At 43.4% G+C, this 24,148-nt stretch overlaps 1 protein-coding gene across 1 annotated transcript in view; it reads left to right on the top strand.

Annotated features, from left to right (window-relative positions):
• LOC125905936 (scavenger receptor cysteine-rich type 1 protein M130-like) overlaps positions 1-24,148 on the top strand; it is a 362,554-nt gene that overhangs the window by 29,800 nt on the left and 308,606 nt on the right. The window contains exons 6-10 of the mRNA XM_049604264.1: positions 67-351; positions 8,044-8,349; positions 8,443-8,733; positions 9,893-10,198; positions 10,292-10,582. Coding sequence (XP_049460221.1) covers positions 67-351; positions 8,044-8,349; positions 8,443-8,733; positions 9,893-10,198; positions 10,292-10,582 — 1,479 coding nt within the window. The remainder of the gene's footprint in view (positions 1-66; positions 352-8,043; positions 8,350-8,442; positions 8,734-9,892; positions 10,199-10,291; positions 10,583-24,148) is intronic.

Genomic DNA, 24,148 nt, shown 5'->3' with positions numbered 1-24,148 from the left:
GGTTCATTTCTCTTCTAATGAAACTCACTTTGTTCTTTTACTGATGACTCTCTGGTTTCTGTTCAGAGTATGTCAGGTTGGTGGGAGGAGACAGTCACTGTGCAGGAACACTGGAGGTCAAACATCGGGGAGAATGGAAACTAGTGAATGGCTTTGGCTGGACCCTGAAGACAGCAGGTGTTGTCTGCAGAGATCTGGACTGTGGCTCTGCTGTTTCTGGAGGAGAGAGAAAGGAGTCCTCAGCCAGACCTGTGTGGGGGATCGACCCTGACTGTGTTCACTCTGGATCTGCTCTGAGGGAGTGTGCAGCATCATCTTACTCTCCCTTCATCATGGATCTAACCTGCTTAGGTAAGCCCATCAGTGACATCACCAGTGACATCTGCAGATGATGATGTTAATGTTGAGTGTGGCTACGCGATCCGAGCCTGTCTGGTCCCAACGGTACCCAACGGGTCGGGCCGGGTTCGGTCAAAAATGTATAAATTGTATTCGGGCTTGGGTCGGATTCGGTCAGCTTTCAGTGAAAATGTAGCGTAAAAATAAATATAATCCTATTGTCTGTCCTGTTTATTGCTTGGGAACTGTTAGGCTATTTATGTGACAACACCTGAATAGAACACACATGTGCATTGGCTGTTACGGCTGTTCATCTCTGAAGCTCCAGAGATGATTCTGAGTGCTCTTGCAATCAGAGGACTGTGTATGTAGCTGCATGTGTGACTGGGTCAGCTGTCTGCGGCAGCGCCAGTAGTTCTGTAGCAGTTTGGTCAGTTCATGGTTTTCCTGATGGGCCAGAGCACAGAACTGTGCTGCGCATGCCCCGACACACAGCGAAGGGGTTCTGTTCCCCTGTTGGGAGTTATTTTCCCAGTATTCACCAGCTCAATGTAGGCTACATTATCCCACTTATTACACGGCTAATTATTAGTTAAATAAATAATTTGAGACAGAATATTGATTAATTATACAATTTTTATTGATTTATAAATTAAATCATGTTCATGTCTTTCTTCTTTGATGCAATCAGCCTCCCTGTCATCCACAATCTTGTGTCTCCTCTCTTTTCCGTGCGCCTCTGAGCATCCCTCTTCTCCGGCATTCTTCTCATCTTCAGCCAGTAACCATGACTCGATAAAAAAGTAACTGTTGTCAGGGCAGCGTCCCTAGCAACACTGAGGTACATAGCAACGGTCATTACCCAGTAATATCAGACCTCTGAATGCCACGACTGACCAATCAGAATACAGCATTTAATAGAGCCGTGTAATAAAACATCCTAAAATGCATGCATTTATATCCAATTGTATAAATTGTATTGTATTGTATTGTAACATTGTAAGTTTGTATGTAAATATTCTGTAAAATGCTTTGGCAACAACATATTTCTGTTCATGCCAATAAAGCTGTTTGAACTGAAATTTGAATTTTGAGAGACAGAGACAAAGACAGAGAGAGATGGAGCTACATTAGGGTCAAAAGTTTTGCACTTGAAAAAATAAAATTTGAAACTGAAAATTCATGTGTTGATCTTGAATTTTGAAAAATACATCAGTGTATTCAAAATAAAAATAAGTGTATGAAACGTGTTTTCAGGTTAAATATAGTTTTGATTCACTTTGGTAATTCTTTTGAATAAATAATTTATTTTCACTTTTGACTTCCATATATATTTTAACATTTGAGGTCTTAGTTTTTTTCAGCTGCATGTTTTTGTCTTTTCAGATTCAGATCTTTTTTTTTTTCAGTTTCAGACTTATGACCCTGATGTGGCATGGGGGGCGTGGCATCAACTGAGAGGAGCGTGGCATCATGAGTGACAGTGCATTCAGGGAACGTAGGAACTAAAAAAATTCTGACTCAACACTTATATACACCATGTTCATGTGACTGGCAGTGTAAAAATTGATGCCAGTGACAAACTTCCATTTAGAAATCTGTTTTAGACAGTACTGAGCACCAATTGCTGTATAAGAGCGATAAATTATGCCAGATTTTGCAGTTCAACAGCCACATTTTAAGTGCTGATATGTCCGATTTCCACAAAGCACTCTGAAAAGCACAGCGTAGTGTCCACTTTGTTTGCGATGATGGCGTCCGGTCGGTCGGGTCAATCTGCTGGAGCCCAAACATCCAGCACACAGGTGAGAGCGAGACAGAGAGAGAGACAGAGATAGAGAGAGAGAGATAGACAGAGAGAGAGACAGAGAGAGACAGAGATAGAGAGAGAATTAGACAAGAAGAAAGGAAAGGCCTACGCATGTTTTGTTGAGTTCACAAAGGCCTTTGATTCCATCTGGCATGAGGGCCTTTTCTACAGACTACTCAACAGTGGCATTGGAGGAAAAACATATGATGTAATTAAATCTATGTACACAAACAGTAAATGTGCAGTTAAAATAGGAGACAAACAAACGGCCTTCTTTTCCCAAGGTCGTGGGGTGAGGCAGGGATGCAATCTTAGTCCAATCCTCTTCAATTTATACATTAATGAATTTGCATGTCAGTTAGATCGATCCATGGCACCTGGCCTCAACCTGAATGGCACAGAAATGAAGGGTCTCCTGTACGCAGATGACTTGGTGTTGCTGTCACCAACAAAAGAAGGTCTACAGCAGCACCTCAACCTCCTGCATACATTCTGTCAGACCTGGGCCCTGACCGTTAACCCAAAGAAAACCAAAATTATGATCTTCCAGAAGCAGTCCAGAAGTCAGGAAAACACACACAATTTCTATTTGGACACCACTGAATTACAACATGCAAAAAACTACACATCCCTTGGCCTCAACATAAGCTCCACAGGAAGCTTCAACTTGGCTGTGAAAGATCTGAGAGACAAAGCAAGGAGAGCTTTCTATGCAATTACAAGAAATATCAAACTGGACATTCCAATTCAAATCTGGCTAAAAATTTTCCAGTTTGTATTAGAACCAATAATTCTCTATGGCAGTGAAATCTGGGGACCAAAATTAAATCATGAATTTGAAAAATGGTACAAAACAATAACAGAATCTTTCCACACAGAGTTCTGTAAGAACATCATGCACGTCCAGAGAAAGACACCAAACAACGCATGTAGAGCAGAACTTGGCCAATTCCCCCTCATATTGAAAATACAAAAAAGAGCAATTAAATTTTACAATCACCTAAAAACTAGTGACCCCCAGATGTACCATCACAAAGCCCTAACCTGCCAAGAGCTGAAGCCAGAGAAGAGCCCCCTCAGCCAGCTGGTCCTGAGGCTCCGTCCAGACAACCTAACATGCCCCGGACAGCCTCGGGACCACAACACCAAGCCAATCAGACCAAACCAAACTATCAAGAAATCTATATCACATACTGGAAGGAAACGACTAAAACACAGAGTAAATTAAAAAAAAGAAACTTCACATTAGCAAATGATCTGAGCACAGTAAAAGATCCTAAATTAAGAAAAGCCTTGACTATGTACAGACTCAGTGAACACAGCCTAGCTATAGAGAAGGGTCGGCATAGACAGAGCTGGCTGCCAGAGGAGGAGAGACTCTGCTCCCACTGTGACAGACAAGAGGTCGAGTCAGAGCTACACTTCCTCACCTCATGCCCCAAATACCAGGCTCTGAGAAATGAACACTTTCCCAAAATAATACAAATACACCCTGAATTTGAAAACATGACAGACATGGAGAAACTCCCATATTTACTTGGGGAAATACCCAAATGTGAGAACATTGCAGCTAAATTCATCATCTCATGTCACGAACCAACACACATACACACACACCACCACCAACATCAACACACACACACACACACACACACACACACACACACACACACACACACACACACACACACACAAACACTAACAACTTCAACACAAACTTCCACAGTCTTTGTGCCTGCCATAGACTGAGAGACAGGAAGTGACACGCATATTTGCTGTTTGTTGTTTTCTTCTATTTTGTTATTACTGTTATTATTATTATTGTTATTACTGAGATTGATTGAACAATCAACAAACAATTATACATACAGTATTACCAACAGTATAGATTATAACTCATTTATTGTAAATATTGTTTTCCTTTATTGTTATTATTATTTTGAATTCCAAACGCTTGCTTTGGCAATATGTACAGTGTTACCTCACGCCAGTAAAGCCATTTGAATTGAACTGAATTGAGAGAGACAGAGACAGAAACAGAGACAGACACAGAGACAGATAAAAGTCGTGTAGTGTGACCAGGTACACTCACTGTGTAGTTCTGGGTGGTGGTCACGGACGTTGTCCTTTTTAGACGTGTGAAAAAATCTCCGGAGCACTGTCTGTGCGGGTGCCTTCGGTGCCTTCGGTGCCTTCTGCCGTGTTTTCAGAGGCCAAACATTGCAGACTGCGCATACGCACCTGATTCTGAGGGACTGTTGCTGCTTTTCCAGGCAATGAGCAGTATCACTGTGAGTTTTTCAAAGTGCAGTAATCAAACACAGTTTTAATGATAATTAAAATTTGAAACGGTAATACTAACCATTGGGAATTTTACCGCAGTGTATCATTTTACTGGTAATCGTTGTATCCCTAATGCAGATTTTAGTTTGTTGTAGTTTATAAGAGCTCAGTTGCATATGTGCAACACCTTATTATCATAGCATGAAGTCAAAGGAGGTCAGAATAGCCCATATATTAATAATGTCAGATTTCAGGATTTTACAGAAACCTAATTTAATTACTTTACATATCCACAGATGAATGCATCTTAATAAAAAAAAATATATAAAAAATATCTTGTGTGAACTGTATGCATCTTCCTGCACCTGCTCCCCTTGTTGCTGCCTCACTCCTTCCACCAGAAAGCTACTGGAGAGAGTAAAAGACACAGTGTCGGTGAAATTAACATCCACATTAATAACAGCATTAGACTTGAGCATGAGCTTCTCCTTAAGGCCACCCACTTTCGCAATGAATGAAATACTGTGGGGTGAGCTAGCTAGCATGGCTCAGGCTGCAACAACTTACCGGGTCCCATGCCAGATTCTAACTCGGCTGCTACTCCTCCTATGGCTCCTGGCTCCCCCATCTGCAGGTTATCTTGGCTGCCATCTACAAAATCATGAAATCAAGTTGAAGTATGTGGAACGGCTGCAAACCAATAACTCAAGAACTCACGTGTGTGCTGATCCGAACTAGAGCAGTACAGAAAATGTAAAATGCATGGAGAGCATTGCAGATATTTGGAATATTTCGACTCAGTGACTTTATTAAACATAAAAAAACCCACACAAAATAACTGTGACCTGTTTCCATAATTGAAGCTGATTCAGCCGCTGCTGCAGCTTCTGGCTCCTCACTCCATGCTGCTTCCCTCTACATGACAATGAGACATCGGTGTGTATTAACAACAAACCAATGATGCAAAAAAACAGATCCACACTCACGTGTAACACTCAAAAAAGCATATCCACTATCCACAATTAAATGTATTTTAATTTTTGTATTTATGCACTATAGCGTTGATGTATTGTCACAGTTAGACTCGTTCATTAATTGATTCTTTTAAGATTTCTGCATTGCATATTATATTGAATCTAATTCAAAATATTTGTGTTATTTAGTATTGATCAGGAATGCTTGCTGTAAGCCAGTCTTACTGTTGATAGCTTTGAAATGACTGTGTGTAATAGGCTAGGTTACAACAGATAGCAGTCACGCTCTAAGCTTAACAGTCATTAAAACAACTGACCAAATTTGCAATACAGTAAAATAATATCAAGATTACACCCTACAGTGTGCATGCTGCTGAGCAATAATGACAAGTGTCTGTATTTTAGAACAGAAATGCAGACTTTACTTGCACTCATTTGTCGTCACGAAATGTTTTTTTACACTTACAATTAAATGATACAAGTAGCCTACTAAACAATAAGAAGTACAGCCCTTGTTATTTTATTGTCATAGATTAATCTATGCACACTGATCAGAAAAATGGATTGTCATGAACAATGGATAATCCATTTTTCTGATCAGCGTGCGAGCTTTTCCTGTTTTCTTTTTGACAGTTTTTTGCCTACGCACCTGATGTGAGTTTTTCTTTGGACTTGTAATAAGAGCGCAAACACCCTTATTTTCTTTTTCTTTTCATAGACTAATCTATAAAATCATGCATGATGAAGGAGAAGTTAATCATTTATCTGTCAGACTTAGTGTCTACACTTGGACTGTGTAGGTAGGCAAAACAGAACTGAACTACATTAAGTTAGGAAACGGAGAATGTGTAACTTTAGATGCTGCAAGCCAGCAATCAGCCAGCGCATTACCTGAGCTGAGTTAACGAGTCAGGTGATCAATGTTTGTGTGTGCATTTTCAAGAGAAAATAAAATTATATCAGCAACAACAACGGCTTTAACCTACAACAGCTTGGTGACTAAGATGAACAAGGCTTACAAGCTAAGCACAGCAGCACCCTTGTCGTGTGCAAATAAAGCAAAATCAAATGAACGACCATTACTTTGATATTTTCTTGTCAAGTTAAGCGCGCAAATGTAGCAAAGAAAACTTGAGTAACTAAGCTGGAGAGGGACTCGGGTAAATGTTCTGTTGGCTAGTAACAGCACAGCACAGGCTGACAGTTACAGCAGGTTAGCTAGTGTATGTGGCATGAGGAGAACTTGACTTGAGCTAGTGTCATGTAGGGTGTAACCTCTCAGTGCAAGCTACAAAGCCAAATATTACCCTACAGAAATAGCCTTGCACGCCTTCCATGCAGTTGCAATGGAATTCTAGTTTAAAGGCCCTGACACACCAAGCCGACGGTCGGCCGTCGACCAAAGTCGGGCCGTCGGTGAGCGTCTGTCGGCCTAGTTTTTGCGGTGTGTCCCGCAACGTTGGGACTTCGGCGTCGGTGGCTTTTCGGCCGATTGAGCATGTTGAATCGATGGCGGAGCTTGTCGGTGAGAGAGATCACTCTGATTGGCTGTTCAGGTTTTATTTCCTCGCCCCTGTAGAAAGTGAATCTGCCTGTAGTGAAACCGGGGCTAACCGGTGCTTCCTCCTCAGGCTCCACTTCACTCAGCTGCCCCACAGACCCGCTGCTTCTTCCCACTTTAACCTGAATAACAAACCAGAGCTAGCTGGGAGCGGCTAGCGGAGCGTTAGCCGCAGCATGACCGGAGGGAAGCACAGCCAGTTAGCCTCCGCTAGTCTCTGAGCTAGCCCCGGCTCTCCGTTTGGATCCAACCGGAGCACCGAGCCCTGGTTTGTTATTCAGGTTAAAGTGGGAAGAAGCAGCGGGTTTATCGGGCAGCTGAGTGAAGTGGAGCCTGCGGAGGAAACACCAGGACCGTCTGGATGTAATAGTCCGTGGAGGTGCTGCGGTGCTCGGCTGCACAGATAAGAAACCCCTCGGCTGACAGGATGTACCACTCTCTCACTCCGCTCTCTCTCACGCAGGCGCAGAACGTACGTGCTACTTGGCCGTCGGATGTAGTCCATGTAGTGTGTTCAAATGCAACTGACACAGGGCGACGTGAGGCGACGTGAGGCGACGTAGACGATGCAACAGTCAGCTTTGTCGCCACTAGTTCTTTAATGACAGTTTGGTGTGTCAGGGCCTTAAGACAGATACCCCCACATAGGATGACGAGCAATGAATAATGATAACAGCTGTTTTTCTCTAGTCAAGAAATACATGATAGATAGATAACTGCTAGTTCTACTACCACTGATCTGATGATTTACTCTGCTAGCAAGCATAGCAAGCTAGTTCAAAAGGAGAGCTAGTTAAACTAGTGCTACAGAGGCATACATGCATTAACCATCTCTCTTACCTTTGTTCTTCTTCTTGGAGAATCCCAAAATGTCAATCTGTTTATACTTTGATTTCTTCATTATGTCGCAAATGATATCAGCTCTGTAACGTCCTGGAAATGAAATCCACTTGATCGACTGGCAGGCTGTCCTCCTCGACAAGTGCGCACAGTTCCAGAGTTTGACTTTGAATCTGTCCAATCCTTACCCCGGAAAAAATGCTTGGTGACGCCACTGTCTTCTATTATCTCTCCAGACTCTGTCAGGCTGGTGAATGGGACCAGTCTGTGCTCAGGCAGACTGGAGGTGAAGTCTAACCAGAGGTGGTCCTCAGTGTGTGAAGCTGACTTTGACCAGCAGGATGCAGAGGTGGTCTGTAGGGAGCTTGGCTGTGGGGCTCCTTCAGTCCTCCAGGGGGCGCTCTATGGAGAAGTGGAGGCTCCAATGTGGACCAAAGAGTTCCAGTGTGGAGGCCATGAGTCTGCTCTCCTGGACTGTAGAAGCTCAGGCTCAGATAGAAACACCTGCTCACCTGGCAAAGCTGTTGGACTCACCTGCTCAGGTAGAAGAGGAGCTGCAGCTTTGATTTGGTTCATTTCTCTTCTAATGAAACTCACTTTGTTCTTTTACTGATGACTCTCTGGTTTCTGTTCAGAGTATGTTAGGTTGGTGGGAGGAGACAGTCACTGTGCAGGAACACTGGAGGTCAAACATCAGGGAGAATGGAGACCAGTGATAAGCTTTTTCTCTCCCTGGACCCTGAAGACAGCAGGTGTTGCCTGCAGAGATCTGGACTGTGGCTCTGCTGTTTCTGTAGGAAAGAGAGAGGAGTCCTCAGCCAGACCTGTGTGGAGGATCAGGTCTGACTGTGTTCACTCTGGATCTGCTCTGAGGGAGTGTGCAAGATCAGATTCCTCTTCCTCTGTCCTGAATCTCACCTGCTCAGGTAAGCCCATCAGTGACATCATCAGTGACATCATCTATGACAGTAATGTCCCCAGGTTGACTCACACATGTTCCAGCTAGGGGGGTGGGGGGTGGGTCCTGTGTATTTGGGGGGTCAGGAGCTTGTGTGTGTGTGTGTGGGGGGGGGGGGCAGCAGGAGGAGGGGGGGCAGAGCAGGGAGGGAGTGGAGTGTCCTGACAGCTTGCTGTATGAAGCTGTCCCTCAGTCTGCTGGTCCTGGCCTGGAGGCTCTGTAGTCTCCTCCCCGATGGCAGCAGGCTGAAGAGGGTGTGTGACGGGTGAGTGGAGTCACAAGCAATGCAGAGGGCTTTGCAGGTGAGGCAGGTGATGTAAATGTCTTGGGGGGGGGGTTCAGCTGTTCTCACAATGTGCTGGAGGGTCTTATGGCCGGATGCTGTGCAGGCACCGTACCAAACCGCGATGCAGCTGGTCAAGACGCTCTCGATGGTGCCTCTGTAGAATGTGGACATGATGGGGGCTGGGGCTCTGGCTCTTCACAGCTTGCAGAGAAAGTAGAGGCACTGGTGAGCCTTCTTGGCCCGAGAAGTAGTGTTGAGGGTCCAGGAGAGGTCCTCTGGGACATGCATCCAGGAACTTTGTGCTGCTCACCCTCTCTACAGCAGCACCGTTGATGGTCAGAGGGGAATGCTGGGTGCGCGCTCTCCTGAAGTCGACAACAATCTCCTTTGTTTTCTCCACGTTCAAAGAGAGATTATTGTGGCTGCACCACAAGGCCAGGTGGCTCACCTCGCTCCTGTAGTTTGTCTCATCATCGTCTCTGATGAGACCCACCACGGTCGTGTCGTCTGCAAACTTAACGAGGAGAGAGTCCAGCCTCTATCCCTTTGAGATTTTAGGGATCATTTTCTAAACACATTTTTATTGTGGGTTACAGATCATCTCAGGAAAAACTGGACAGAGAAATGGATAACGTATGTTAGAGAGTATGAAATGTAAATGTGATGTCAGACAGCTGCAGTCTGTGGTCTTATAAAGACGTGTTCTGTTGTTAATGATGAAGTGATGTTGGAATTGTTGTGAGTCCAGTTTGAATCAGTGAATTGTTGTTTGATGACATCTTTTTATTTAGTGTCTGGTGTCTTTTATCTCTCTCTATTTTATCTTCTATTATCTCTCCAGACTCTGTCAGGCTGGTGGATGGGACCAGTCTGTGCTCAGGCAGACTGGAGGTGAAGTCTAACCAGAGGTGGTCCTCAGTGTGTGAAGCTGACTTTGACCAGCAGGATGCAGAGGTGGTCTGTAGGGAGCTTGGCTGTGGGGCTCCTTCAGTCCTCCAGGGGGCGCTCTATGGAGAAGTGGAGGCTCCAATGTGGACCAAAGAGTTCCAGTGTGGAGGCCATGAGTCTGCTCTCCTGGACTGTAGAAGCTCAGGCTCAGATAGAAACACCTGCTCACCTGGCAAAGCTGTTGGACTCACCTGCTCAGGTAGAAGAGGAGCTGCAGCTTTGATTTGGTTCATTTCTCTTCTAATGAAACTCACTTTGTTCTTTTACTGATGACTCTCTGGTTTCTGTTCAGAGCCTGTCAGGTTGGTGGGAGGAGACAGTCATTGTGCAGGAACACTGGAGGTCAGACATCAGGGAGAATGGAGACCAGTGAAGAGCATTTTCTCTGACTGGACCCTGAAGACAGCAGGTGTTGCCTGCAGAGATCTGGACTGTGGCTCTGCTGTTTCTGTAGGAGAGAGAAAGGAGTCCTCAGACAGACCTGTGTGGGGGATCGACTCTGACTGTGTTCACTCTGGATCTGCTCTGAGGGAGTGTGCAACATCATCTTCCTCTTCCTCCATCCTGAATCTCACCTGCTCAGGTAAGCCCATCAGTGACATCATCAGTAACATCATCTATGACAGTAATGTCCCCAGGTTGACTCACACATGTTCCAGCTGGAATGGCGGCAGACTGTCTCCAGCAGCCATGATGGAGTCTGATGAGCTGCTGCCTCAGTAAATCAGCTGCTGAATGCACCAAGATACATATCTGTATATATGAAACATACATGTGTGCTGCTTCAGGAGTCCCCTGGGCCAACCACCAACCAGCCTGAAAGGACTCCTTCTTCAGCTTGACAGCTTTCTGAGCCACTGGTTTCCATCAGGAGGTTCTTTGGTTGCCGCCATAACAGGCACCAATGACCTACTGGACACAACTTTGATCAGCTCAGCTCAGCCGGGGGCTCGTCAGTATCTCCACACCCACGTGGCGTCCTTCACAAGTCAAGTCAACTTTATTTGTCAATATAAAGTCAGGAGCTTCTGTGTGTGGGGGGGCAGCAGGAGGAGGGGGGGCAGAGCAGGGAGGGAGTTGAGTGTCCTGACAGCTTGGTGTATGAAGCTGTCCCTCAGTCTGCTGGTCCTGGCCTGGAGGCTCTGTAGTCTCCTCCCCGATGGCAGCAGGCTGAAGAGGGTGTGTGGATCTCTCCACCTGATCTCAAGGAGTTATGTACCCTGCTTAGTAGTTCTCCCTGCTGGTCCCCAACTGACACTATTTCTTCTCTTATCGATCCACTGGCTGGCTCTGGCTGCTTCATCTGACATTTCCCTCACTGTCTTCCTCAAACTCTGTCCCCGCACTCCGAGTTCCCCCAGGAGCGAGACAACTGATCTTGCTATGAATCCCCTACACCCCACTTCCACTGGACAAATCCTAGTCTTCCATCCTCGCTGCTCAGCTTCTGCTCCTAAGTCTGCATATGTAAGCTTTTTTCTTTCTTAGGCTTCTTCCACTGAGTCTTCCCAAGGAACTGTCAGCTCAATGAAATAAACTATCCGTTGACTCACTGACCACAACACTAAGTCAGGCCTCTGCCTGGTACAAACTATTTCCTGGGGAACAACAAGCTTTCCCCCTAAATCTTCTTGCATTTCACAATCACAAGCACCTTCTAGGCGGCCACACCCTTGCCTCCTTACTGACTTATCCCTTCTGTATTTCTCTCCCTCACGGACAAACTGAACATTACCTACAATCTCTGCATGCCTAAGAGCTGCCTCTGCCTCCTGAACTGCCGATCTTGGGTTCCACTTCCTCCCCTTGGTTGGATTTGGAACCACACTCCTAACTACCATGTCCTTACTCCCAGATAACAACAGCTCTGTCCTGACCTTGGTACATTTAAATTCCTCTGTTAAACTAGATACTGGCAGCTGAAGTATCCCTTTTCCATACAATGCAACACTACTTAGGCACCTAGGAGCGCCCAACCACTTCCTAATATAGGAGCTAACCGACCTTTCAATTCTCTCCACTACGGATATTGGAATTTCATAAACTGACAATGGCCACATTAACCTAGGATATAGCCCAAATTACAAACACCACAACTTCAGCTTTCCTGGAAGTTCGGATTTATCTATTCTGTCCAATCCTTCAGCCACATCTTTTCTAAATTTCACCGCCTGTTCCTTATCAATCAACTCCACATTGTACCACCTGCCTAAGCTCTTTACTGACTTTTCCCTAATTGTTGGGATTTCCTCATCATCTCTGACAAACTTCTTATCACTTAAGTTCCCTCTACATATCAAGATGCTTCTAGATTTACTAGTCTTTATCTTCATGCTGGCCCACTTGAGGTTCTTATTTACCTCCTCAGGGGTTACATCTGTAACAGGAAACCGATGGAGTTGGGAGCCGGCGATGTTTTTACTCCCACAGCTGGGGAAATCACAAGTTCGCACCATTTTGGTATTCCTCTGTTTACCTACAGCAGCTGACAAGGGTGTGTCGTGAGCCTGAGCCGGTGTTCGTGCTGTAGTAGTAGGTATAACAGTAGCTAATAACAGCCTACTGGTTCTGTTGGTTCTGTTGGAAACAGCAGAGGAAGTTTTCGTTAGCCGTTGCTATCCTGCGCACCTGCACAGCGTGTTGATGAACTGTCTAATTGATTTCTGTTGCCGTGTTGCGGGCCTGCACGGTGGAGTGATACTGGCCAGAAAATAGTCCCAATTGATATCAAGGTCTGATGTAATGCGGGGATGTTTTAAAATGATTGAAATAGTCGAACAAAACACATGCATACTTTTTTGTAGCTTAAAACCTTTTGGTTACGTGTCCCCCGTACATCTTAAGAACAGCTTTTTCTCCCGTAAGCTACGGGCCATTTCTCAGAGCAGGAGGCTTGTTGACAGTAGTGACACCGTCACATCAGAGCTACAGATGGTGAGTGTTTCACACAACTTCATGTCCAAAAACCCGAACTATCCCTTTGATGTGTGTATGTGCAGATACATACAGGGTCTTCCAGCTCTGCATTCATAGCATGTGAATGTGCTGTACATTTAATGTATGAGGACATCTACAGCATATTTGAAGAGTAATATATCATTCTACTGAGTTTATTACGTTCTGTTGATGCCACATATACATATGTTGGGATCATAAATTCGGGCTTCATACGGCAGCACCAAATATGTTGGGATCTCATATATTAGGTCTCACCAAGAGGCACCAAATATGTAGGGATTTAACTGGCTATCGGAAATAATTAATGATTATTAATAATTAATAATAATGTTAAATAATGTGACTTAATTAACATTAAATCACCTCGTGGGGCACCATTCCCATAAAGGGAAAAATGATAGCCAGTTAAAGATATCAGTCTCATAAATTCAATTTCAATTCAATTCAATTTTATTTATAAAGCCCAATATCACAAATCACAATTTGCCTCACAGGGCTTTACAGCATACGACATCCCTCTGTCCTTATGACCCTCACAGCTGATCAGGAAAAACTCCCCAAAAAACCCTTTAACGGGGAAAAACGGTAGAAACCTCAGGAAGAGCAACTGAGGAGGGATCCCTCTTCCAGGACGGACAGACGTGCAATAGATGTCGTACAGAACAGATCAGCATAATAAATTAACAGTAATCCACATGACACAATGAGACAGAGAGAGAGAGACAGAGAGAGAGAGAGAGAGAGAGAGAGAGAGAGAGATGCAGGTAATGACAGTAGCTTACAACAACATTATTGAAAGTAATAATATTATAGTTGTAGTTCTGGCTACTGTGGTACAATATGTTGAAAGTATGTATTAATATCTGGCAGTATACATGTGTGACAATAATCATATGTGTATAATAACAGAAGAAGTATGACTAATGACTAATGATGGCAGCAACAGCAGGAGGCATCTGGCAGGACCACGGCAGCAGCACAACCACACACGTCACGCTGTCCAGGCACCGCTGTGATATGAGTTAATCTGAGAGACAGTGGAGCACAAAGGCTCCGGAGAAGAAGCCGAGTTAGTGACATCCAGAATGGCCGAGTTAGCAAGATGCAGTAATAGAATACGAGAGAGAGAGAGAGAGAGAGAGAGAAGGAGAGAAGGTACCCAGTGTATTAGAGGTCCTCCGGCAGACTAGGCCTAAGTCAGCCTAACTAGGGGCTGGTACAGGGCAAGCCTGAGCCAGCCCTAACTATAAGCTTTATCAAAGAGGAAAGTCTTAAGTCTAGTCTTAAATGTGGAGACGGTGTCTGCCTCCCGGACCGTAACAGGAAGATGATTCCACAGGAGAGGAGCCTGATAGCTGAAGGCTCTGGCTCCTGATCTACTTTTGGAGACTTTAGGGACCACGAGTAACCCTGAGTTCTCAGAGCGCAGTGTTCTGGTGGGATAATATGGCACTATGAGCTCTCTAAGATATGACGGAGCTTGACCATTTAGAGCTTTATAAGTTAACAGTAGGATTTTAAATTCAGTTCTGGATTTTACAGGGAGCCAGTGCAGAGAAGCTAAAACAGGAGAAATATGATCTCGTTTCTTAGTTCCTGTTAGTACACGTGCTGCTGCATTCTGAATTAGCTGGAGAGTTTTTAAGGACTTACTAGAGCTACCTGATAACAGAGAGTTACAGTAATCCAGCCTTGAGGTAACAAAAGCGTGGACCAATTTTTCTGCATCTTTTTGGGTCAGGATAGGCCTAATTTTCGCAATATTACGCAGATGAAAAAATGCAGTCCATGAGGTTTGTTTTAAATGAGAATTAAAAGACAAATCTTGATCAAATATTACTCCGAGGTTTCTTACGGTAGTGCTAGAGGCCAGAGCAATGCCATCTAGAGAAACTATGTCATCAGATAAAGAGTCTCTGAGTTGTCTGGGGCCAAGAACAATAACTTCAGTTTTGTCTGAATTTAACATCAGGAAATTGGTGCTCATCCAAGTTTTTATGTCTTTAAGGCAGTTATGGAGTTTAGTTAATTGATTACTTTCTTCTGGCTTCATTGATAAATACAACTGAGTATCATCCACATAACAATGGAAATTTATAGAGTGATTTCTAATGATGTTACCTAAAGGAAGCATATATAGAGTAAATAGGATTGGTCCGAGCACAGAACCTTGCGGAACTCCAAAACAAACTTTGGTACGTAAGGATGATTCATTATGAACGTGAACAAACTGAAAACGATCAGATAAATAAGATTTAAACCAGCTCAGTGCAGAACCTTTTAGGCCAATTAAGTGATCCAGTCTCTGCAGTAGAATTTGATGGTCAATTGTGTCAAACGCTGCACTAAGATCTAATAAAAACAAGTACAGAGACAAGTCCTTTGTCTGAAGCAATCAGAAGGTCATTTGTAATTTTGACTAGAGCTGTCTCAGTGCTATGATGCACTCTAAATCCTGACTGAAATTCCTCAAATAAATTATTGTCATGGAGAAAATCACACAGCTGGTCTGCGACTACTTTCTCAAGGATCTAAAATAGGCTAAACTATTAATTTGGAGTTTGATTAATAATTAAATTAATGACAACAACCAAAATTAACAGTAACGCCTGAAGGATTTCGGAGTTCTTGACGCAGCAGAGGTTGACTATTCATTCACCCTTGTGCAACATTAAACAGACAGCAGGCATGATTCCAGAGAATTATATTTATTCACATATTGCCCTATATTGTAACATTCATTGCATGTACGTTGTTTTTTATGTGAGAGTAAGACCTCTTCTTTTTCTAAGGATCTGTGCCAGGTGCTGCTCCCATCTCCTTCCCCAAGTGGTGGGTTCTGGCTGGTCATGGCTGCTGCTGATTGGCTGTTGCGAGGGCTTGGCTCTGGTCATGGCTGCTGCTGATTGGCTGTTGCGAGGGCTTGGCCTTTTTAAACCCCGGCCATCTGTCAAAATTCGAGGGTCGTTTTGACAGCAGCGTTCCTCCTCATCCCAACGCTAGTGATGGTGAAATCAAAGCTTCATGAAGCATTGAACCACTTTGACACACCTGCTTCAAGAATGACACACTGCTTCGAAGCATTTCATACAGTCACAGGGGTGACATCTGCTGGCTGTGTGTCCGAACTGCATCTAAGTGGAAGACCATTAGGACTATCTGTAACGAGGCCTCGCTCCCGGTAGTCACGTGATTGTGGGTGTGCCGAAGCAGGGATCTAAACACTGCCTCAGAACACTTGTGCTTTAAAAGATCGACACCGTGTCAAGCGAACTGGCTCGAGCATATCACTACCCGACGCCAAACCTGCCTGTGCCTTTGTAAACTGATTATTGTGTTTTCTGACTGGAGAGCGGTGAGTTTTAGCTGAACGGTTAGATTGTTGTTTGTGTCCTGCCGCTATGAGCAGTGAGCCGTTTCTCTGCAGCTGACCCGTTGCAGCGCTAAACAGCATTTTTCTTTGTCAACTGCACGTCACTTGTAAATATTTGTATATAGCACGAAGCAGTAGGGGTGAGCTGCCATTTATGTTGAACTGTTTTCTCTCCTGTTTTTGTTTAGTTTAGGAAGTTAGGTTTAGTGATTGTATTTTTGTTTCTTTTCTTTCACATAGGGTTTAGTTAGTGCTTCGGGAAAGATAGTTTGTTATATTTGTTGTTTTGGCCTGGGCTCACCCTGAAGAAAAGCTTCCTTATTTATAAAGCTGTGTTTCTATTTGTGCGATGGTGAATAAACTCACCTTTTTTATCGTGCATTACCTTGTGTCGGCGCAGTTTTATGTTACACTTCTTGACACCTAGACAGGTGCATAACACTAGCAAAGCAAACCAAAACACACAAATTCTAACTAACTATATACAAGCTTGGTGTATGTGTGTGTGTGTGTGCGTGTGTGTGTGTGTGTGTGTGTGTGTGTGTGCGAGAGAGAAAAGAGAAAGACAAAGGTGGGTGTGGTGATCAAGGAGCCGTTTGGCCTACAAAACAAAATGGCTGACAACAGAGAACTACCAAAATGGCTGAGTCAAGGCTGCTTCAGTTTTGGGGGAGGTGTTTGTCTGACCGTGTGATCAGGACAAAGACAAAGGAAAAGAAGCTGGAAGTTTGAGATTCCTGTTTGGGTGTAGCTCTGTTGAAAGCCTGTTTGTTAATGAGTCTGTGTCAATGTGACGTGTGTTGCAAATGGTCTGGATTAGTGCAGAGATTGTTTAGTTGTGTGCAAGAATCTGTTTGTGAACAGCATTAGCAAACTAAACACTTAGCTTTGGCAAAGCCAACTAATCAATGACCTAACTGCAAACTATCACAACAATAACTCAATGAACAGCATCAAATCACATACAACAAGTCAAACAGTCTTGCTTAGCCTGTAAAGCTGTGATAAGCTATGCCCAGTTGTTACATTACTGATCCTTGAATGGATGGGACAAAGACTCACTTGGGGGTTTACTGCTGTTAGCCGGCAGAAGAAGGCTGGGAAGATGGCTCCAGGTGCAGTCTTTGTTGGGTCCTTTGTTCCAAAGGTGAAACTCTGAGGAAGCTGGTCGCTCAGGGTTTAGCAGAGTTAGACGCTGGGTGCTAACTCACTTAGTTCCTTGTTGCTACAAAGCTAGTTTCAAACCTTGTGGTTGCAAGAGAGTCTATGATCCATTGCCCTCCCTTTAGTGGTTTGGGCTTTGGAGCCAGGGTCTGGGCCTCTGGACTGTTCCAGGTCCAGCCGGGAAAAGGTGTGAGCTGTTCAACAGCTGGAGCAAGAGAGAGAAAAGGCTTGGAGGGAGCAGAACTTCCACATGCCTGTGACATCAGAGTCACATGTCACTGTAAAAGTCCTGTCCAATCAAGTTGTGAGACTTGTGTCTCACTGAGCTGTGAGGTGAGACCTCCAGTGGAGATGGGTGTCACCTAGCTCTCTTTGTTTGAAGACAAAGAGCATGCAGAGGAAAAAGTCTTTATTTCGATATATATATATATATATATATATATATTTATATATATATATATATATATATATATATACACACACACACACATATCTTTATATATATATATATATATATATATATATATATATATATATATATATATATACACACACACACACATATATGTATATATATATATATATATATATATGAACACAGCCAAAATTACCAAGAAAATTAAGTGGCAAACCAAGAATGTTCTTAGTGAGGCACATGGGTTAAGAAAATGAGATTAAACATAAATCACTGACTTGTATTTGTATGCCACAAATTGAGAGCTCAAAGCAGAGTAAACATCGGGTCATCCTTTGACCAATGGAGAAAGCTCTGGCAAGATCTGGGCCTGAAAAATGATGCTGATACAGCAGAGTTTTTGTTGTACAGGTAATATTTCGTTTTTATTGTGGATGTTGTGATATAGATAACTGTATGCTGTATGTAACTGTACGTTGCTTTGCGGGAGGGGATGTGTCGTTAGGAGACTCCAAGGGGAGGGGGACACGAGCTCGGAGGGGAGGGATCATGGAGCACAGATGGAGGGGTGTGTGAGTGTGGGGGGGTGCTTTTTTCAAATCTTTCTCATTGTCTTTCTAAACGTAGACCGTAGCTTTGACGAGGAGAGAGTCCAGACCCTATCCCTTTGAGATTTTAAGGATCACATTTTTATTGTGGGTTACAGATCATCTCAGAAAAAACTGGACAGAGAAATGGATAACGTATGTCAGAGAGTATGAAATGTAAATGTGATGTCAGACAGCTGCAGTCTGTGGTCTTATAAAGACGTGTTCTGTTGTTAATGATGAAGTGATGTTGGAATTGTTGTGAGTCCAGTTTGAATCAGTGAATTGTTGTTTGATGACATCTTTTTATTTAGTGTCTGGTGTCTTTTATCTCTCTCTATTTTATCTTCTATTATCTCTCCAGACTCTGTCAGGCTGGTGGATGGGACCAGTCTGTGCTCAGGCAGACTGGAGGTGAAGTCTAACCAGAGGTGGTCCTCAGTGTGTGAAGCTGACTTTGACCAGCAGGATGCAGAGGTGGTCTGTAGGGAGCTTGGCTGTGGGGCTCCTTCAGTCCTCCAGGGGGCGCTCTATGGAGAAGTGGAGGCTCCAATGTGGACCAAAGAGTTCCAGTGTGGAGGCCATGAGTCTGCTCTCCTGGACTGTAGAAGCTCAGGCTCAGATAGAAACACCTGCTCACCTGGCAAAGCTGTTGGACTCACCTGCTCAGGTAGAAGAGGAGCTGCAGCTTTGATTTGGTTCATTTCTCTTCTAATGAAACTCACTTTGTTCTTTTACTGATGACTCTCTGGTTTCTGTTCAGATTCTGATGATGTCAGGTTGGTGGGAGGACACAGTCGCTGTACAGGAACACTGGAGGTCAAACAGGGAGAATGGAGACCAGTGATAGGCTTTCCCCCTGACTGGACCCTGAAGACAGCAGGTGTTGTCTGCAGAGATCTGGACTGTGGCTCTGCTGTTTCTGGAAGAGAGAGAGAGGAGTCCTCAGACAGACCTGTGTGGGGGATCAGCTCTGACTGTGTTCACTCTGGATCTGCTCTGAGGGAGTGTGCAACACCAGGTTACACTCGCTTAGCCCTGAATCTCACCTGCTCAGGTAAGCCCATCAGTGACATCATCAGTGACATCATCTATGACAGTAATGTTTCCAGTATGTTCCTTCCTCTGTCACAGTGACAGTCAGTGGTTTCTATTTGACTTAAATGTAAATGACTTCCTAAAGAGAAGTGAGCGTCTGTCTGTCTCCCTTATTAGAGACATGTTGCTTCAGCCAATGGGTCCAGAGTGCGCCTCCGGTGCACCAGATGGGTGGAGTCTGCACACCATCAGACAGTTATCATAGCCAGTAGATACACCGGACTGACTGCTGAAGTTCAGCAGAGAGAGCGGCGTTTACGTCACCACGACCACATGACTCATACAAACACAAACAAGTGAAGGGAAATGAATAAGACTTACATAAAATCAAATTGTCAACATTACTGTCCATGCAGGCAACTATTTGTCAGCTCAGGAAGCCACCCTGGCTTTTGACCTGTAGACCAACAGTGTTGTTTGTTTTGTCAGTTGAAAGTTACGTGGTTGCTGCCGCTGGCTGACAGACTCCACTCCATTTACACAGCTTTGGTTTGTGTTCGTATGAGTCATGTGGTCGTGGTGATGTCAACGCTTAAACTTAGCAGTGGATGTGGCGTATCTACTGGCTACGATAACTGTCAAAAGGAGTGCAGACTCCACCTAATTGGCACATTGCAGGTGTACCACGACGTACTATTGGTGCTGACCCAGTATTTACTGACCTGCTGCTTCAGCCAATCATCTCTCTGTATTTACTGACCTGCTGCTTCAGCCAATCATCTCTCTGTATTTACTGACCTGCTGCTTCAGCCAATCATCTCTCTGTATTTACAGACCTGCTGCTTCAGCCAATCATCTCTCTGTATTTACAGACCTGCTGCTTCTGCCAATCATCTCTCTGTATTTACTGACCTGCTGCTTCAGCCAATCATCTCTCTGTATTTACAGACCTGCTGCTTCAGCCCAACATCTCTGCGTCCTCCTCCATGGACGGGGTCTCCGAGGCCCAGCAGCAGGGGTTTCAGGTGCTCAGAGGCTCCAACTTCACCATCAGCTGCTCCATCCAGCCACAGTACCCAGGAGGCTCCTTCCAGCTCACCTTCACCTCCTCCAACTCAACACACAACTACACCCAACCAGCTGTCAATCACTCTGCCTACTTCCTGTTTCCTGAAGCAGAGCCCGCCCACCAAGGAAGCTACAGCTGTGTTTATCACCTCTATGTTTTCTCTCATAACTTCTCCTCTGAGAGCCGCCTGCTCTCCGTCACTGTCTCAGGTAAGCTGACTGTTTACATGCAGGTTTGGAGAAGATGATTGGTCCACACTGACTGAAAATGATCAGCTGACCACATGTTGTTTCTGGAATGACACTGTGACGACTGTCATTGTGTCACACATGTCATATAGTAACCAAACTTATACAAAGTGTTTCAATGGCAACAGCAACAATTTACTGTAGGACTGAGGATGTTTGGTTACCAGTATAACTCTGGTTCTCTGACAACTCAGTGAGGTGTTACTGTGAGACTGATGTGACCAATCACAAAAGCTCCACTGCCACCACATCAGACACTGACAAAAGTCAACAGTCTTGCTCAGCCTGTGCTTTTGTACTAATGCTCTGCCCAGTTGTTACGTTACCAGTCCACGAATGGAGGGAAGAGTTGCTTTGTTGTGCAGCCGAGGATCACCTGTTGTGGATGAGTAAAGCTAAAAGAATTGTGGTTCCTGATGCAGTCCTTGCTGTGCAGTGTTCCAGTGGTGCAGAGGAAGCTGTTCTCTCTGTGTGTCCTTACAGAGTTAGCAGTAACCTCTAACAGGGCTTCGTTCTTCTTTGCTTGGAAAGTTAGCTTGTAAACTTTGTGTGTGCTGAAGGCGCTAACTTGTCTGGTGTCTTCTACCATTTAGAAGACGTCAGTGTGGCTGCTCTGGAAGGTTTGTTGGCCTGGTGACATCACAGGGTGGCATGTCACAGTGACCAATGGTAACTGAAAACTGGGTCCATGGGTGGAACTTCACACTGAGGTGTGAAACATGACGTATCCTGAGTAACAGAGTTCAAATGGCTGATGATCAAAGGAGGCCACAGCAGCCCTTTTCTAAGAGGGCTGAACTTACAGGACGAGTCTTTACCTGTTCAGTTTAGAGTTACACAAATGAACAAAAATCATCTGTGGAGTCCAGTGATCCCAACAGACGTGCTGGAGCTTCTGTGATTGGTCACAGCAGAGGGTGATTCCCATAGTGAGACACTGAGCGAGGGTCACAAGAGAACCAGACACTGAAGCTGTTTGTGGTTTGTTCTAGTTTACACCTGAGTACTGACTGTTTAATGTCACAGATACAGCTAGAGGCTTCACTGTATCGGCCTACTGTCTGATAGGGAAACACCCACATGTCAGCCCACATAGAAAAGTCTCACTAAAGTCACCTCAGGTTTATTTCTACAGATTATTCTCACAGGACTTTATCATGTGAACAACAAAGGACACTCTGTCCTCAGAGCCTCCATTCAGCTCATTACAGTTTGTGTTTAATGAGAGCTTTTTGAATTGTGACGTGACGTGACGTGACAACACACTGTCCATGTGTTTCAGCACCAGATCCAACACCTTTCATCATCAGAGCCGTCGTCCTGCTGCTGAGTCTGCTGTTGGTCACTGCCTTTTACTTCTACTGTAAGGTACTGACACGTGTCTGTTGTTTAGACCTGTGACTGACATGAAGCACTCAGTCTGTGTTTATTGAAGTGAAGAGAGGAGTGATGCAGGAAGTCACATGTGTGTGCTGTCATGTGTCTCCAGGCCAGCAGGGGGCAGAAGGTGGGCAGACAGGAGAACATTGAGCTGGATTATTATAACCTGGGTGTTGCTGCAGCTGAAGGAGGGCCGACTGAAGAGGAAGGAGCTCAGGGAGCAGAGTAGCACCTCCAAGGAGCTCACCTCACATCCACATGGGTTTTTATACGCATGTTCCTTTAAACCAGAAGGATGGAGTTATGATATTACGTTATATACTATATTTTTCTTACTGTCAACATGAAAAGACCAAATCAACAAGGTGTTAGTCTCTTCATACTGTCTGACTTCCTGTCAGCTCCGAGCCCATTGGTTCCTACTGAAGACGTCAATCTTTAAAAACACAAATATAAAGTTTCATCTGAAAACTAGACTTGAAAGCAGGTATACTGGAGTCGGAGCAGCCGGCGCCGTTCAGAACCAGAGACACACCAACACAGGTCCATCAGGAACAATGTTGGTCAGATCATGTTTTATAAATAAACATAAATAAACACCTCAGAAAGTTCAATCAATATTAGAGAACATGTCGTTGTCACCGGAGCAGCTCCAGACTTTATACCCTGTGACATCACAAGTTTGATTTTGGATTTAGCAGAAAGTTGTACATGTTTACTAATGTTTCTTTATACCTGCCATAGACCACAGGAGTGACATGTATGAATTCTGAAAATGGGTGTGGTTCCCCTTTAATCTTGTGATGACTGATTTTGTTTATTTCATAACACTGTTGCTTAATTGTGTAACTAAGGAATTTACTTATTGATGTGCTGGATGTGACGACCTGTAGCTCACCTGGTAGAGCGTTCGCCCCATATAAACTGAGCCCTCTGCAGCGACACAGGTTTGATTCCAACCTCCCACATTTCCTGTCTGTCTTCAGCTGTGCCGTCATTAAAGGCAAAAAATAATAATTAACAAAATAATATCAGTAATATTTGATGATTTTGCTTGTTTCATAAGAATTTTCTTCATTTTTATAAGAATTTTCCTTAAATCATAAAAATGTTTCTAATTTTTGAAGAAAGAATTTGCTTAACAATTGTAATTATTGTAATTAAATTTAAAAAAGCTTAATTGTGTAATGTAGAAATTTACTTAGTGGTGTACGGTACCATCATTAAATAGAAAAAAAAATTAAAAAATTTAAAAAATATCGTTAATATTTCATTTTGCTTTTTTCGCAAGAATTTTATTCATTTTTATAAGAATTTTGCTTAAATCCTAAAAATGTTTCTAATTTTTGATGAAAGAATTTTCTTTTTAATTATTGTAATTAAAAATGTAAAAAAAAAAATGAAATATTAAAAAAAAGCTTAATTATGTAATGTAGAAATTTATTTAGTGGTGTGTGGTACCATCATTAAATAGAAAAAATTTTAAAAAAAATTAAAAATATCTTTAATATTTGATTTTCCTTTTTTCGCAAGAATTTTATTCATTTTTATAAGAATTGTGCTTAAATCATAAAAAAGACAAAAAAAGAGAAAACCACCAAAAGACAAACAAAACATAGTAAAAATAATGAATGATTTTGTTGCTTTTATAAGAGTTTTAATCATTTTTATGAGAATTTTTGATGAAAGATTTTGCTATTGTAATTATTGTAATGTTTTTTTAAAGTAGAATATATTAAAAAAAAAAAAGCTTAACTGTGTAATGTAGACATTTACTTAGTGGTGTGTGGTACCATCATGAAAGACAAAAAGAAAAGAAAACCACCAACAGACAAACAAAACAAAACAAAATAGAAATAATGAATGATTTTGCTGCTTTTTTTCTTCATAAAGTATTTTGCGTTTTTAATAAAGGTT

The sequence above is a fragment of the Epinephelus fuscoguttatus genome, linkage group LG18 (assembly GCF_011397635.1).
Source record: "Epinephelus fuscoguttatus linkage group LG18, E.fuscoguttatus.final_Chr_v1".
Lineage (NCBI taxonomy): Eukaryota > Metazoa > Chordata > Actinopteri > Perciformes > Serranidae > Epinephelus > Epinephelus fuscoguttatus.
This window is presented reverse-complemented; position numbering and strand designations above follow the sequence as displayed.